The 14868-nt window shown below is 42.3% G+C and overlaps 1 protein-coding gene across 2 annotated transcripts in view; it reads right to left on the reverse strand.

Moving 5' to 3' along the window:
* Positions 1-126: 126 nt before the first annotated feature.
* The window catches only part of LOC118370384 (LIM zinc-binding domain-containing Nebulette-like), a 50778-nt gene continuing 36036 nt past the window's right edge, over positions 127-14868 (reverse strand). For both annotated transcript variants that reach the window (XM_052503539.1, XM_052503533.1), the window contains exons 3-4: positions 8887-8971; positions 127-522 (exon numbers count right to left, since the gene is read on the reverse strand). In XM_052503539.1, coding sequence (XP_052359499.1) covers positions 232-522; positions 8887-8971 — 376 coding nt within the window. In that variant the 3' untranslated portion in view covers positions 127-231. The remainder of the gene's footprint in view (positions 523-8886; positions 8972-14868) is intronic.

A 14868-nucleotide genomic window follows, 5' to 3' on the forward strand; every position in this document is an offset into this window, starting at 1 on the left:
GCATACTGTATGTTGAGTGTATGTTGAGTGTGTGTGTTTGTGTGTTGTGCAAACCCGTGATTTTGCTCAGTGACCAAAATGCACCCTCTGATTCATACACTCGTCCAGCGTTTCACGCACCACTTCTCTTGCTCGCACGCACGCACGCACGCACGCACGCACGCACGCACGCACACACACACACACACACACACACACACACACACACACACACACACACACACACACAGTTCAGACACTTTCCTCTCCTCCATTCCTCCACATTACGTAACATTGACAGACACCCCACAGCAGTACAAACAGGACACCCACACTAAGGTCAGGGGTGTGATGAGGTAACAAGGACAGGAAGAGGAAGGAGGGGTAACCATGGAGACCAGGGGATATAGAGGAAGTGACCACACAGAAGCATACATTACTGATCTGCTCCTGTGTCTTCCTCAGTCTCTGTTGCTCTGGTGTGTCAGATACAATGCTGAAGCCTCTGCCTTTGCTATCCTCAAAGTCCTTTTTGTATTTCACCTGAAACAAGAGACAGGGATGAGATTTGAAAAACGACTTAGTCGTAATACTTTGCCATTTGAAAATCCTTCCTTTCCACGGTGGTTCTAAGCTGCAACACAATAGTCTGACACGTATTGTGATGAGAAAGAGAGCCTGCTGTTTTGAACTGAAGATACCAAGGTAAAAAGATGCTGGTCTAAAACAAATTAAGTGTTTTGTTTGGAAATAAGCTGGTTAGTTTAGGTTTGTTCTTGGTTCCATTTAATCTCCGAAAATATTTAAAAGGACAGTTGTTTTGTAGTCCCTCTCATCGCTAAAGAGCAAGACAACAATTCCGACAAAATTATTCTTGATTCAAAGCCGTTCATCTTGTAGATACCCACACTATACAATAGCTTTGTGTAGGGAACATATTAAACGCAAATTAGAATTCTAATTAAACCTTCATCTTTGACTATTGGAGTTTTGAGAGCTTTATTCTCCAACACTTTGAAGTCTCATATCATGACATAAGCTCTTACATAAAGTATTAATGTGGCACACCTGATCGTTATCTTATTGTGTGGAATAATTATACTTTGTCAAGGGCACACTAGGAATAATTCATACATCACTAGACTGCTAGCTATATAGGATTGTAAAAAAAGCAAAGGAAAAGGGGATGTACAACTGAATGCATTCAACTGAAATGTGTCTTAACCTAACCCTTCTGAATCAGAGAGGTGCGGGGGGGGGCTGCCTTTATCGATATCCACGTCATCAGCACCCGGGGAACAGTGGGTTAACGGCCTTGCTCAGGGGCAGAACAACAGATTGTCATCTCAGGGATTCGATCCAGCAACCTTTTGGTTACTGGCCCAACGCTCCTACCCGCTAGGCTACTGTTAGTCAAGGCTTCATGTCACTTTACCCCTACCTACCTATTACAAATTATATTATTTTGTGTTAATACAAAAATCAAGAAATACAAAAATCAAAAATATGTAGGGGTCAAAATTATTGATACCCCTAAAGAATCTTATAAAGTAGTCAAATGTTTTGTATTTGAAAATAAGAAATGAGTATGTTTCTAAACACTACATAAACACTACACAACATGAATGTGGATGCTACCATGATTGCGTATAGTCCTGAATAAATCATGAATAAGGATGAGTGAGAGCATTAGAGGATGAAAGATCATACCCCCAAAACATGCTAACCTCTCACCATTACCAATAACAGGGGAGGTTAGCATTATATATCATACCCCCAAGTCATGCTAACCTCTCACCATTACCAATAACAGGGGAGGGTTAGCATTTTATATCATACCCCCAAGTCATGCTAACCTCTCACCATTACCAATAACAGGGGAGGTTAGCATTTTATATCATACCCCCTAAGAAATGCTAACCTCTCACCATTACCAATAACAGGGGAGGTTAGCATTTTATATCATAACCCCAAGACATGCTAACCTCTCACCATTACCAATAACATGGGAGGTTAGCATTTTATATCATACCCCCAAGACATGCTAAACTCTCACCATTACCAATAACAGGGGAGTTTAGCATTTTATATCATACCCCCAAGACATGCTAACCTCTCACCATTACCAATAACAGGGGAGGTTAGCATTTTATATCATACCTCCAAGACATGCTAACCTCTCACCATTACCAATAACAGGGGAGGTTAGCATTTTATATCATACCTCCAAGACATGCTAACCTCTCACCATTACCAATAACAGGGGAGGTTAGCATTTTATATCATACCCCCAAGACATGCTAACCTCTCACCATTACCAATAACAGGGGAGGTTAGCATTTTATATCATACCTCCAAGACATGCTAACCTCTCACCATTACCAATAACAGGGGAGGTTAGCATTTTATATCATACCTCCAAGACATGCTAACCTCTCACCATTACCAATAACAGGGGAGGTTAGCATTTTATATCATACCCCCAAGACATGCTAATCTCTCACCATTACCAATAACATGGGAGGTTAGCATTTTATATCATACCCCCAAGACATGCTAACCTCTCACCATTACCAATAACATGGGAGGTTAGCATTTTATATCATACCCCCAAGACATGCTAACCTCTCACCATTACCAATAACATGGGAGGTTAGCATTTTATATCATACCCCCAAGACATGCTAACCTCTCACCATTACCAATAACATGGGAGGTTAGCATTTTATATCATACCCCCAAGACATGCTAACCTCTCACCATTACCAATAACATGGGAGGTTAGCATTTTATATCATACCCCCAAGACATGCTAACCTCTCACCATTACCAATAACATGGGAGGTTAGCATTTTATATCATACCCCCAAGACATGCTAACCTCTCACCATTACCAATAACATGGGAGGTTAGCATTTTATATCATACCCCAAGACATGCTAACCTCTCACCATTACCAATAACATGGGAGGTTAGCATTTTATATCATACCCCCAAGACATGCTAACCTCTCACCATTACCAATAACATGGGAGGTTAGCATTTTATATCATACCCCCAAGACATGCTAACCTCTCACCATTACCAATAACATGGGAGGTTAGCATTTTATATCATACCCCCAAGACATGCTAACCTCTCACCATTAACAATAACATGGGAGGTTAGCATAGGAGTGTTTAGAAACATATTCTATTCTTATTTACAATAAAATGGACTCCAAAATACATTATTTACCATTTATTTTATATGGTACAAAATAATCTGAAACACAACCAAAAACTACAAATGAGTCAGAATCCTGATGTAGTCATTGCGCTTGCGCGTTAGGAATATGAGATCAAATACTAAACTTTTGACTACTTTATTTTGATTTCCCTACTTTATTTATAATAATCTTTAGGGGTGTCAATAATTTTGACCCCTACCTTTTGAGCAAATTAATTATTACATATTCAACAAAATCTTTTTCTCTGAGCAATTGTATTAGTATAAAATAATATGATTTCAACAACAGTGCATACAGTAGAGCTCAGTATTTGATTTCTTTATTTTATAGAGTCATTATTACTCATCATTATCAAGGGTGTCAATAATTTTAGACCCTTCTGTATAATTCATACAAACACGAACAGACAGAGCTAGGCTACTGAGCCCTACAATAATGAAGAGTGTAAACCTCGTGGACAGAATGGGTTATTAATTGATCAGTTTACCCAAGAGGCTTTAATGTACACGTTTCAGCTGATTTCTCTCAAAGTAGCCTATCAGTGGCGATATTCTGTCCTTCAGTATTAATAGTCTATTGTTGCTACTGTTATGTAAGGCTCAACCTGTGATTTATGACTCATATCATTAGCATGTCAAATTAAAGCTAGAGAAACACAGGTTGATAAATATCCCAGACGTTCATGTTTCTGGCTGAGGGACTGGAAGAGGTTCTCAGACAGCACAAGGGAATGGCTGGGACGAGAGGCAGTTCGTTCCACTAAGCTTGCATACTTAGCAGGGCTGGAGAAAAAGCCTGCATACCTACTACAAGTAGCTAGAAGCTCACCAAGAGCTAGGGTTAGCCACCCTGTTACACATCCAAAACCATATGAATTAAATCCAGCAGTCTTCTCAGCTCTGGGTTCTGCTGGTTGACTCACTGAAAAGTGATGTACAGCAGTGGAGACTGCTGAGGAGAGGACGGATCATAATAATGGTTGGAATGGAGCGGCTTCAAACACAAACCATATGTTTGATGTATTTGATACCATTCCCGTCCTCCCCAATTAAGGTGCCACCAACCTCCTGTGATGTACAGATGTACATTATATAATAGATCCATTATGCAGACGTTTCATAGTGTACCAGTGTACTTTGATGGAAACAGACAGGTAGATACGTTAACAGAGCATCTCAATTGGTGTGAAGAGGCTTGTGTTTATTTGTGGCTCTAGGGCAGGTGCTGTACGTGGTAAACAACAGTAGAATGGATCTGGTGAGAAAGGCATTGCTTTGCTCCTCCGTGATAGTCGATAAGCACAGTCACTCACTCACACTGACCACCAGAGAGACAGAGAGAAAGAGAGAGAGAGAGAGAGAAAGAGAGACGCCGGGGTAAATTACTCTAGTAAATCTCTGATGGTAAATTACACTGTCAGGTAATCACAGTTCCTTTTATTACAGCATCCATGGCTGGTGCAGAGAGAGCCGGCAATAATACACACAGACCTGGCTGTTGCTCTACACTGAGGATGTCCTCAGTTGGGTTTGAGGACAGTGATCGATATGAGTAGGTATCACTGACTGGGTTTGCAAAGAATTGTGGGCTGATTGTAGAGGGGGGCATGGCTACCTCATATGGTTTCTCTGACACATAGAATCTCAGACCATCTGGTAACAGAGGGGGCAACTGCACGGCCATTGTGGGGGTGCTTGGACGCCAGACAATAATGAGCAGGGGCCAACATGATCTCAGTGACTGTGTCAGGGTCACTGAGCCAGTTAGGACAGCACTCTGGGGGGACAGAGAGGGAGGATTATCCCAGGCCAGTTAACAGACAAAAGCTGAAAGTGCATCAGGAGTGAAGGCACCGATGCCACAACACACTCATAGGACAAAACACAAATGAGGATGAACAATCAATGTGCAAGAGCTAGTTCTGTCAGTGAGAGACTGGAGTGTTCGATAGACATCTATATTTTGTGTGAGTGTGAGTGAGTGAGTGAGTGAGTGAGTGTGTGTGTGTGTGTGTGTGTGTGTGTGTGTGTGTGTGTGTGTGTGTGTGTGTGTGTGTGTGTGTGTGTGTGTGTGTGTGTGTGTGTGTGTGTGTGTGTGTGTGTGTGTGTGTGTGTGTGTGTGTGTGAGAGAGAGAGTGAGAGTGTGTGTGTCAGAGAGTGAGAGTGTGTGTGTGAGAGAGACAGAGACAGAGATGCCCCTCTACCTGGCCTGGGACATAGCCTGACTCCTTCTGGAGACCACTGAGTGGAAAGCTGTCCCTCAGTGAACCAACAATCTGCTGCCAAAACATGCTACCAAACATGACAGCTTCAGACGATGGTGATTTATAGTATGTTTTATGAAAATGTTCAGTTGCCAGACATGCCCCAAAATGTTGTCTATTTTGTACAGTATGTCTGCATTGTTGTTCAGGCTACAACAAAGGAGAAGAAGGAGAAAAAAACAAGGGAAATCAAGCGTGAAAGGTGACATAAGAGTCAGACATTGTTGACCGACTCCTCTAGGGCAATGGGCGTTCCACCAGAAAGGCTGACATGTTGTGTCTAGAAATGACCCAGATGTGAGCCAGTTTCAGGCTAAAGCTAACAGTCATACCTAGAGAGCCTAACTTAGAGGGAGGGAGTGCTGTATGACTGTGCCCCTGACATAGAAGACAACTTGTTCTGACAGTGTCCTCATCTCTCCACCCTCACTTAACAGGCTGTCTGATTTTCTAGTGTAGGCCCAAGTTACAGCAAATATCACACCAAATATTAGTCACCGAATTTAGGTTGTGTCTCGCTTCAGGAAACTAGGTGTATGTTGCACATCACTACTTCACAGGAGAGGCATTTGATTGTAAACATGTATTTTTTTAATCAAAATGCGTTTTTGGGCAGAAATGCCTTCTTAAGTTTCATGTGCCTTAATAAAACACTTGTTTTCCGTAAATACAAATAAAAACATTAAATTATGAGCATAGTTGGTTTAGCCATGGAAAAAGACAGGAACCTTCCTGCTAGCCATGATTGGCTGAGATAATGGATGGGTTGATGGGAGATGAGTTTGGATTGGTCTGCCATGTAGCATGCTTCTGTCTATAACGTGAGCTATTCAGTATGTGTTCAGTATGTGTTGATAGTCCTTTCTACTGTGCCGTTTTTGAAAGATATAACGTTAGCCATCGAGAACTACAAAAGTTTTGCTACTTTTCTCAACAACATTGATGCCCTGAATATAGCAGGCACTATTGGACAGTTGGAAAAAGTGACGGGCTACTTTCTGCACATGCCACGGTCAGTGTGAACCTGAGTGACTTGATACAACGCTGGCCAAAAAAAGATATAGCTACAAACAAAACAGAGTTAAATGGTTCCAGTCTGCCGTGAGCGTTCAACCATGTATAAGGGTAAGAGTCTAGCTACATTTATAGATATAAGTTTCAAATTTAGTCAGAAAGTCGTTTTCATTGCAAGTTAAAGCATACTGTTAGCTAACTAGCGAAAGTTTGCCTTCCGGGTTGCTAACTAAAGTCACGTGTATCATCTGTGTACTAATATTATTCAAATCAGAAAATCCATTTGCATTGCTAGTATAGCCTAATGTTAGCTAGCTAACATTGAACCTGGTTGGTTAGCTTTAGCTACCTACAGAGTCATACTACAGCTTTGACAATGTTTGTATTGGTAGTAGTATGAGGTGGGATTATGTCGGTTTATTGTTTAGCTACATGTCTGAACAAAAGACTCTACTTTGCCATGATGATTACATTACCCATCGAGTTAGCCAGGTATTTTAATATTTTTTTATATATTTTTTTCTTCAAGTTAGACAGGTAGCGTATTTTTACCTGGAATTTTTCCTTATTGTAGGCTACCACTAGTCTACATCTTTGGTTGTTTACTAAACTACTCACTCTGTTTAGCACATGGCCTCATATGTGAATCCTTAAAGAGATGGATGGAGTCTTAAGAGGATGTGAACGATACTGATTGGGTTTAGACAAAGAAGAGCTCTCCAGTAGGTGTACCAAACATTCAAGGGCCATTTTCCCAAAAGTGGGGTTACAATTGTATCAACTTTCAAAAGAAGAATTACTTTCCCATTGTTCCTCAACTGCAGTGTATGATATACCATTTTCTATCTCAGAGTCTCTACTGGTCACATAGAGACTCTGATATACCATTTTCTAGCTCAGAGTCTCTACCGATCCCCGCATTAGCCTCATGCTCCCTCTACTTTGCCTCCCTGCTTCTGCTCATATCCTGTCATCAAAATAATAAAAATACCTAAGGAGATCGGAATTCTGTTCTCCTTAAAAAAAACATTAAAAAAAGATTGTGATGCACCGAAAAGAAACAGGTAGAAACAATTACTGGTGTAGTTCGAAATTAGGAGTAGGAATGTTAAAATAGATATTCCAACAACAATCTTTTTAAACACTTGATCCTATCTCTTTGGGGCCATGTAAATAGAACCATAGGTTAATCAGGGAAATCTCCAGTGGAGCCGGAGCCCTTTCGGCCCCTTAGATTAGTTGCTTCAAGCTTAAATAACCAAATTACTGACGCGCCACCGCCTTTGAGAATGTGCTCCAAAAAACAGGCCAAAGAATGGATTGCTTGTGTGTGAAACAAAGACAAGATGGTATTTTCCTATCCACTGGTTGTTACAGTGTGTGTGTGCAATAAACCCTAATGCACTGATACAGTTGGATGAATGTTGACATACAGCAAAGTGATTGTGTGTGGCTCAGTTGCAAGGAAATGACAAGATCAGGATTGTAGGTTCGATTCTCACTGGGGCCACCTACACAAAAATGTATGCACGCACTACTGTATGACACTAAGTATAAAAGCCTGTGCTAAATGGCACGTATAAGTAACTAACAATCAAATGATCTGTAGTTATAGAGTACATCATTTGATCAGTGGCTATGGATACATGAGTCTATGTGAGAGTGGGGGAATGGAAGCTGCTGATGATTAATACAAGTTATACGATCCAATAATCTGTATGAAGAGGATGATGAGAGTACCTTGATGATTCTGATAGTCAGAAGTTCATCATTACAGAGAGAGCTGAGAGCCTTGCTTGTGAATACATATAACGCTATCCGTGTCTTCAGACACATGTTTGATGCCTTTAGATGATCCGCAGTGTTTATGACTGCAGAATGAAAGCAATACAGCTCTCTGTAGACTAGAGATTCAGGGTAAAACAAATCAGACAGATCCTGTTAGTGAGCTCCCCTCCCTCCCTCCCTCCCTCCCTCCCTCCCTCCCTCCCTCCCTCCCTCCCTCCCTCCCTCCCTCCCTCCCTCCCTCCCTCCCTCCCTCCCTCCCTCCCTCCCTCTCTTTGACGTTCCTGTCTCTTCCTTTTGGCTGTGTTCTGAGCCAAAGGACTGGCATGTGGACAGACACCCAGTGTGTCTATGTTTCTTTGACAGATGGGCCCTGGCTGTGTGTCCCTGTACAGGCGAGTTAGGAATCTGACAGCCAGATACAGGCAGAAAGGGAGGTATAGTAAAGGAGCAAAACATGGGAATGGTGTTTCACTGCTGTGGCATATTACACCTCTGTGACGACATAGAAGTTTGGATCCTCTAGTTCCCCCATTTTTAACAATGTGTTTTCCAGCCCAGCACCTGAAAATGATGTGAATTTGACAACATACACAAAAATTGAAGGCCATCTCACCTGGCTCTGCAATTCACTCTGATGTCTCAGTCTCAGGTTCTCTGGAGTGTCAGTCACAATGGTGAAGGACTGCTTGGGGTAGTGCCTGGAGAGAGGTAGGGAGGTACATATGTGAATATTGAACTACTGCTATGAGAAGACAATTCTTCTCCTTTGCACAAATTATTTTGTCTTATAATCTAATGGCAAAGAATGGAGGCATTTTCATGTTTACCATCCTTAACGTTAAAGTAGGAAGTCTGCTAATTGATTCCCCAAAAGTTAGTGTCAAGTATATTTGAGTGCAAGGTTGTCTCCTACATTTTGGTTATTCACAAAGGATCTAGCTTTTCAGACCCACAATTACAACAACTGAGTCCTATTGGCATATGGACAACTTTTAAGAACAATCATCAAGTAAAATGCTCCTAATAAACATTCCCCAAAAGCCCAGATATACACTGTGTTGAGAATAGAAAATGTAGAATGTGAATAGGACTTAACAGGCACAGGCAATACTTGCTAAAACAATTGCCTATTGAAAAGTCTAAAAGCTGAAAGTTCAGCTATGACCTGATGACAACATTGAAAAAGGGAAACTTTGAATGACCTGAACAAAGGTGAGAAACATATCACTGTTACATGGGAAACACTAGGCTCTGACCACAGCCTTTTGGTTTGAATGATGGAATGACAACTCAAAGCAAAAGAGCAAACTGCGCGCACACACACACACACACACACACACACACACACACACACACACACACACACACACACACACGCACGCACGCACACACACACACACACACACACACACACACACACACACACACACACACACACACACACACACACACACACACACACACACACACACACACGCACAAACAAACAAACAAACAAATCAAACACAAACATATTGGTCTTCTTGAGCTTCAAGATTGCATGTTTGGCCCAAGTAAAGTGCAAATTGGTTCAATAAAGCGTATTGTTAAATGAATGTATGATGAAAACATCAAGTAAAAGTCTTTGGTTGGTTAGGGTTCATGGAAATCACACCTAAACTATCCCTCTGATATGCCCCATGTCCAGTGAGGAAATAGGAGGCTGGATCTGTGTCTGTGTTTGAGAAGATGCTGGAAGGGGATGAAGGGCCCTTGAATGTGTTTGCCTGGGAGGGACAGAGGTAGGAAATAATGGAGGGATGAAGGGATGAAGTGGTTGACCACACTTCACTCCTCACAGGCTGTGACTAAGGATGCCAGGGGGAGCTGGCAAAGGTCCCCGACTGTACACATGGGAGTCTAGAGAGAACATCAAAAACAGAGAGATGGACAGAGTACTGAGAGAGAGAGAGAGAGAGAGGGCCAGATAGTGAGTAAAATGGACAGAGTACTGAGAGAGAGAGAGAGAGAGAGAGAGAGAGAGAGAGAGAGAGAGAGAGATGGACAGAGTACTGAGAGAGAGAGGGCCAGATAGTGAGAGAGATGGACAGAGTACTGAGAGAGAGAGAGAGAGAGAGAGAGAGAGAGAGAGAGAGAGAGAGAGAGAGAGAGAGAGACAGATAGTGAGAGATAGTGAGAGAGATGGACAGAGTACTGAGAGAGAGAGAGAGAGAGAGAGAGAGAGAGAGAGACAGAGAGAGAGAGAGAGAGAGAGAGAGACAGACAGATAGTGAGAGATAGTGAGAGAGAGAGAGAGAGAGAGAGAGAGAGAGAGAGAGAGAGAGAGAGAGAGAGACAGACAGATAGTGAGAGATAGTGAGAGAGATGGACAGAGTACTGAGAGAGAGAGAGAGAGAGAGAGAGAGAGAGACAGACAGATAGTGAGAGATAGTGAGAGAGATGGACAGAGTACTGAGAGAGATGGACAGAGTACTGAGAGAGAGATAGTGAGAGGGATGGACAGAGTACGAGAGAGAGAGAGAGAGAGAGAGAGAGAGAGAGAGAGAGAGAGAGATAGATGAGAGAGATGGACAGAGTACTGAGAGAGAGAGAGAGAGAGAGAGACAGATAGTGAGAGATAGTGAGAGAGATGGACAGAGTACTGAGAGAGAGAGAGAGAGACAGATAGTGAGAGAGAGAGATAGTGAGAGAGATGGACAGAGTACTGAGAGAGAGAGAGAGAGAGAGAGACAGACAGATAGTGAGAGATAGTGAGAGAGATGGACAGAGTACTGAGAGAGAGAGGGCCAGATACTGGCTGTCCTATTATTATTATTTTTTAATAAAATGAAATGTAAAATGAAATAAAATGTATACCCTGTTTTCTCCCCAATTTCGTGGTATAGTTTAGTAGCTACTATCTTGTCTCATCGCTACAACTCCCGTACCAGGTTCTTTACAGATGGGTTTCCCAGGTCTTAAAAACAGTAGAGCGACGTAGTCTCAATGGTCTAGCGATCAGTGCCGCTGCGCTCAGAATGCACACGTAACAGTGCCGGCGTGGGTTCAAATCTGACCCCCTGCTTACACTCCCTACTCCAGTCTTCAACTGGCTGTCCTATTATTATTATTTTTTAATAAAAAAATGTATACCCTGTTTTCTCCCCAATTTCGTGGTATCCAATTGTTTTGGATACGAATGTTGAAAGTCATGCGTCCTCCGATACACAACCCAACCAAGCCGCCCTGCTTCTTAACACAGCGTGCATCCAACCCGGAAGCCAGCCGCACCAATGTGTCGGAGGAAACACTGTGCACCTGGCAACCTTGGTGAGCGCGCACTGCGCCCGGCCCGCCACAGGAGTCGCTGGTGCGCGATGGGACAAGGATATTCCTACCGGCCAACCCCTCCCTAACCCGGACGACGCTGGGCCAATTGTGCGTCGCCCCACGGGCCTCCCGGTCGCGGCCGGTTACGACAGAGCCTGGGCGCGAACCCAGAGTCGCTGGTGGCACAGCTGGCGCTGCAGTACCCTTAACCACTGCGCCACCCGGAGGCCCCAACTGGCTGTCCTATTGATAAAATACCAACTCCTTAAAAGGCTGGAGAGCTGTCATTCAGAACAGTGCTGAGAGGATATTCAGCGGCACAGTTTGACCACTCCACTAAACTGGAGCTCTTGGTGTTTTGAGGGGCTCTGCTTCCCATTCTCTTTCAGCCTCATTCCCTGCCATCTCTCTCGAAGGGTTTTGCTGCCAATATACCCATCAACCTTTCTTTTGTGGTTTTCCTACTTACAAGGTACAGAATTTGATCAATGTGTTTTCCTGCTACCTGTCCAAAATACCAGACCCCTCAGTATGACCTCAGTATGACCCTACCGACCGCACAGAACACTCACTCAGCAAGAGCTAACTTGTGTTGTAAAGAAACACGACAGGCTTTGTCACTTAGTCGCCACTGTTCATAAGATTTCCACACTGGAGAGCAGAGAGCAGCTATAGGATGGGAGAGGGAATTTGAATAGATGTCTGTTAACAATGACGTTGTGGAAGCAACCATTTTGGACATTATTCTACCACTAAAGTACAAATTCAAGCCCCTGACTATTAGCATATCCACATTGCTCAATGTGTTAGACATTAAACAAAGATTGTGGGTGTGATAAGGGTACATTGTAAGTTATTCTGAGTAAGAAAGAACATTTGCTAAAATTGTCATCTTGTTGCATTTTAAATGTGTTACTGTTCTTGTCTATCAGTGTATTGCTTCTTGACATGTTCTATGTTTTTGTGTGGACCCCAGGAAGAATAGCTGCTGTTTCGGCAAAAGAGAATTGGGATTTGAATAAACCATTGAACCATTTCCCCTCTCATACGATCCTCAGAAAAACAAAGAGAGCAATGTGAGATGATGAGTCAAGACCTTCACTGGAGTACAGTATACTGACCTCACACTAACATTACAGAGCTTAACTGGAGTACAGTATACTGACCTCACACTAACATTACAGAGCTTCACTGGAGTACAGTATACTGACCTCACACTAACATTACAGAGCTTAACTGGAGTACAGTATACTGACCTCACACTAACATTACAGAGCTTAACTGGAGTACAGTATACTGACCTCACACTAACATTACAGAGCTTAACTGGAGTACAGTATACTGACCTCACACTAACATTACAGAGCTTAACTGGAGTACAGTATACTGACCTAACACTAACATTACAGAGCTTCACCAGAGTACAGTAAACTGATCTCACACTAACATTACAGAGCTTCACCAGAGTACAGTAAACTGATCTCACACTAACATTACAGAGCTTCACCAGAGTACAGTAAACTGATCTCACACTAACATTACAGAGCTTCACCAGAGTACAGTAAACTGATCTCACACTAACATTACAGAGCTTCACCAGAGTACAGTAAACTGATCTCACACTAACATTACAGAGCTTCACCAGAGTACAGTAAACTGATCTCACACTAACAGATTACAGAGTACAGTATATTGACCTCACACTAACATTACAGAGCTTCACCAGAGTACAGTAAACTGATCTCACACTAACATTACAGAGCTTCACCAGAGTACAGTATACTGACCTCACACTAACATTACAGAGCTTCACCAGAGTACAGTAAACTGATCTCACACTAACATTACAGAGCTTCACCAGAGTACAGTAAACTGATCTCACACTAACATTACAGAGCTTCACCAGAGTACAGTAAACTGATCTCACACTAACATTACAGAGCTTCACCAGAGTACAGTATATTGACCTCACACTAACATTACAGAGCTTCACCAGAGTACAGTAAACTGATCTCACACTAACATTACAGAGCTTCACCAGAGTACAGTATACTGACCTCACACTAACATTACAGAGCTTCACAAGAGTACATTATACTGACCTCACACTAATACAACTTCACTAGGGTGCAGTATACTGACCTCACACTAACATTACAGAGCTTCACTAGAGTACAGTATACTGACCTCACACAAACATTACAGAGATTCACTAGAGTACAGTATACTGACCTCACACTAACATTACAGAGCTTCACTAGAGTACAGTAAACTGATCTCACACTAACATTACAGAGCTTCACCAGAGTACAGTATATTGACCTCACACTAACATTACAGAGCTTCACCAGAGTACAGTAAACTGATCTCACACTAACATTACAGAGCTTCACTAGAGTACAGTATACTGACCTCACACAAACATTACAGAGATTCACTAGAGAACAGTATACTGACCGCACACTAATATGGCTTCACTAGAGTACAGTATACAGACCTCACACTAATATAGCTTCACTAGAGTACAGTATATTGACCTCACACTAACATTACAGAGCTTCACTAGAGAACAGTATACTGACCGCACACTAATATAGCTTCACTAGAGAACAGTATACAGACCTCACACTAATATAGCTTCACTAGAGAACAGTATACTGACCTCACACAAAAATAACTACACTAGAGTACAGTATACTGACCTAACACTAACGTTACAGAGCTTCACTAAAGTACAGTATACTGACCTCACACTTAGAGCTTCACAGGAGTACAGGATATTGACCTCACACTAACATGACAGAGCTTCACCAGAGAACAGAATACTAAATTCACACTAATAGAGCTTCACCAGAGTACAGTCTACTGACCTCACACTAACATTACAGAGCTTCACCAGAGTACAGTATACTGACCTCACACTAATAGAGCTTCCCCAGAGTACAGTCTACTGACCTCGCACTAACATTACAGAGCTTCACCAGAGTACAGTATACTGACATCACACTAACAGAGCATCACTAAAATACAGTATATTGAGCTCACTAACATTACAGAGCTTCACGAGAGTACAGTGTACTGACCTCACAATAACATTACAAAACTTCACTAGAGTACACTATATTGACCTCAAACTAACATTACAAAGCTTCACCAGAGTACAGTCTACTGACCCCACACTAACATTAGAGCTTCACCAGAGTACAGTATACTGACCTCACACTAATAGAGCTTCACCAGAGTACAGTATACTGACCTCACACTAATAGAGCTTCACCAGAGTACA

The sequence above is a fragment of the Oncorhynchus keta genome, chromosome 4 (genome assembly GCF_023373465.1).
Source record: "Oncorhynchus keta strain PuntledgeMale-10-30-2019 chromosome 4, Oket_V2, whole genome shotgun sequence".
Lineage (NCBI taxonomy): Eukaryota > Metazoa > Chordata > Actinopteri > Salmoniformes > Salmonidae > Oncorhynchus > Oncorhynchus keta.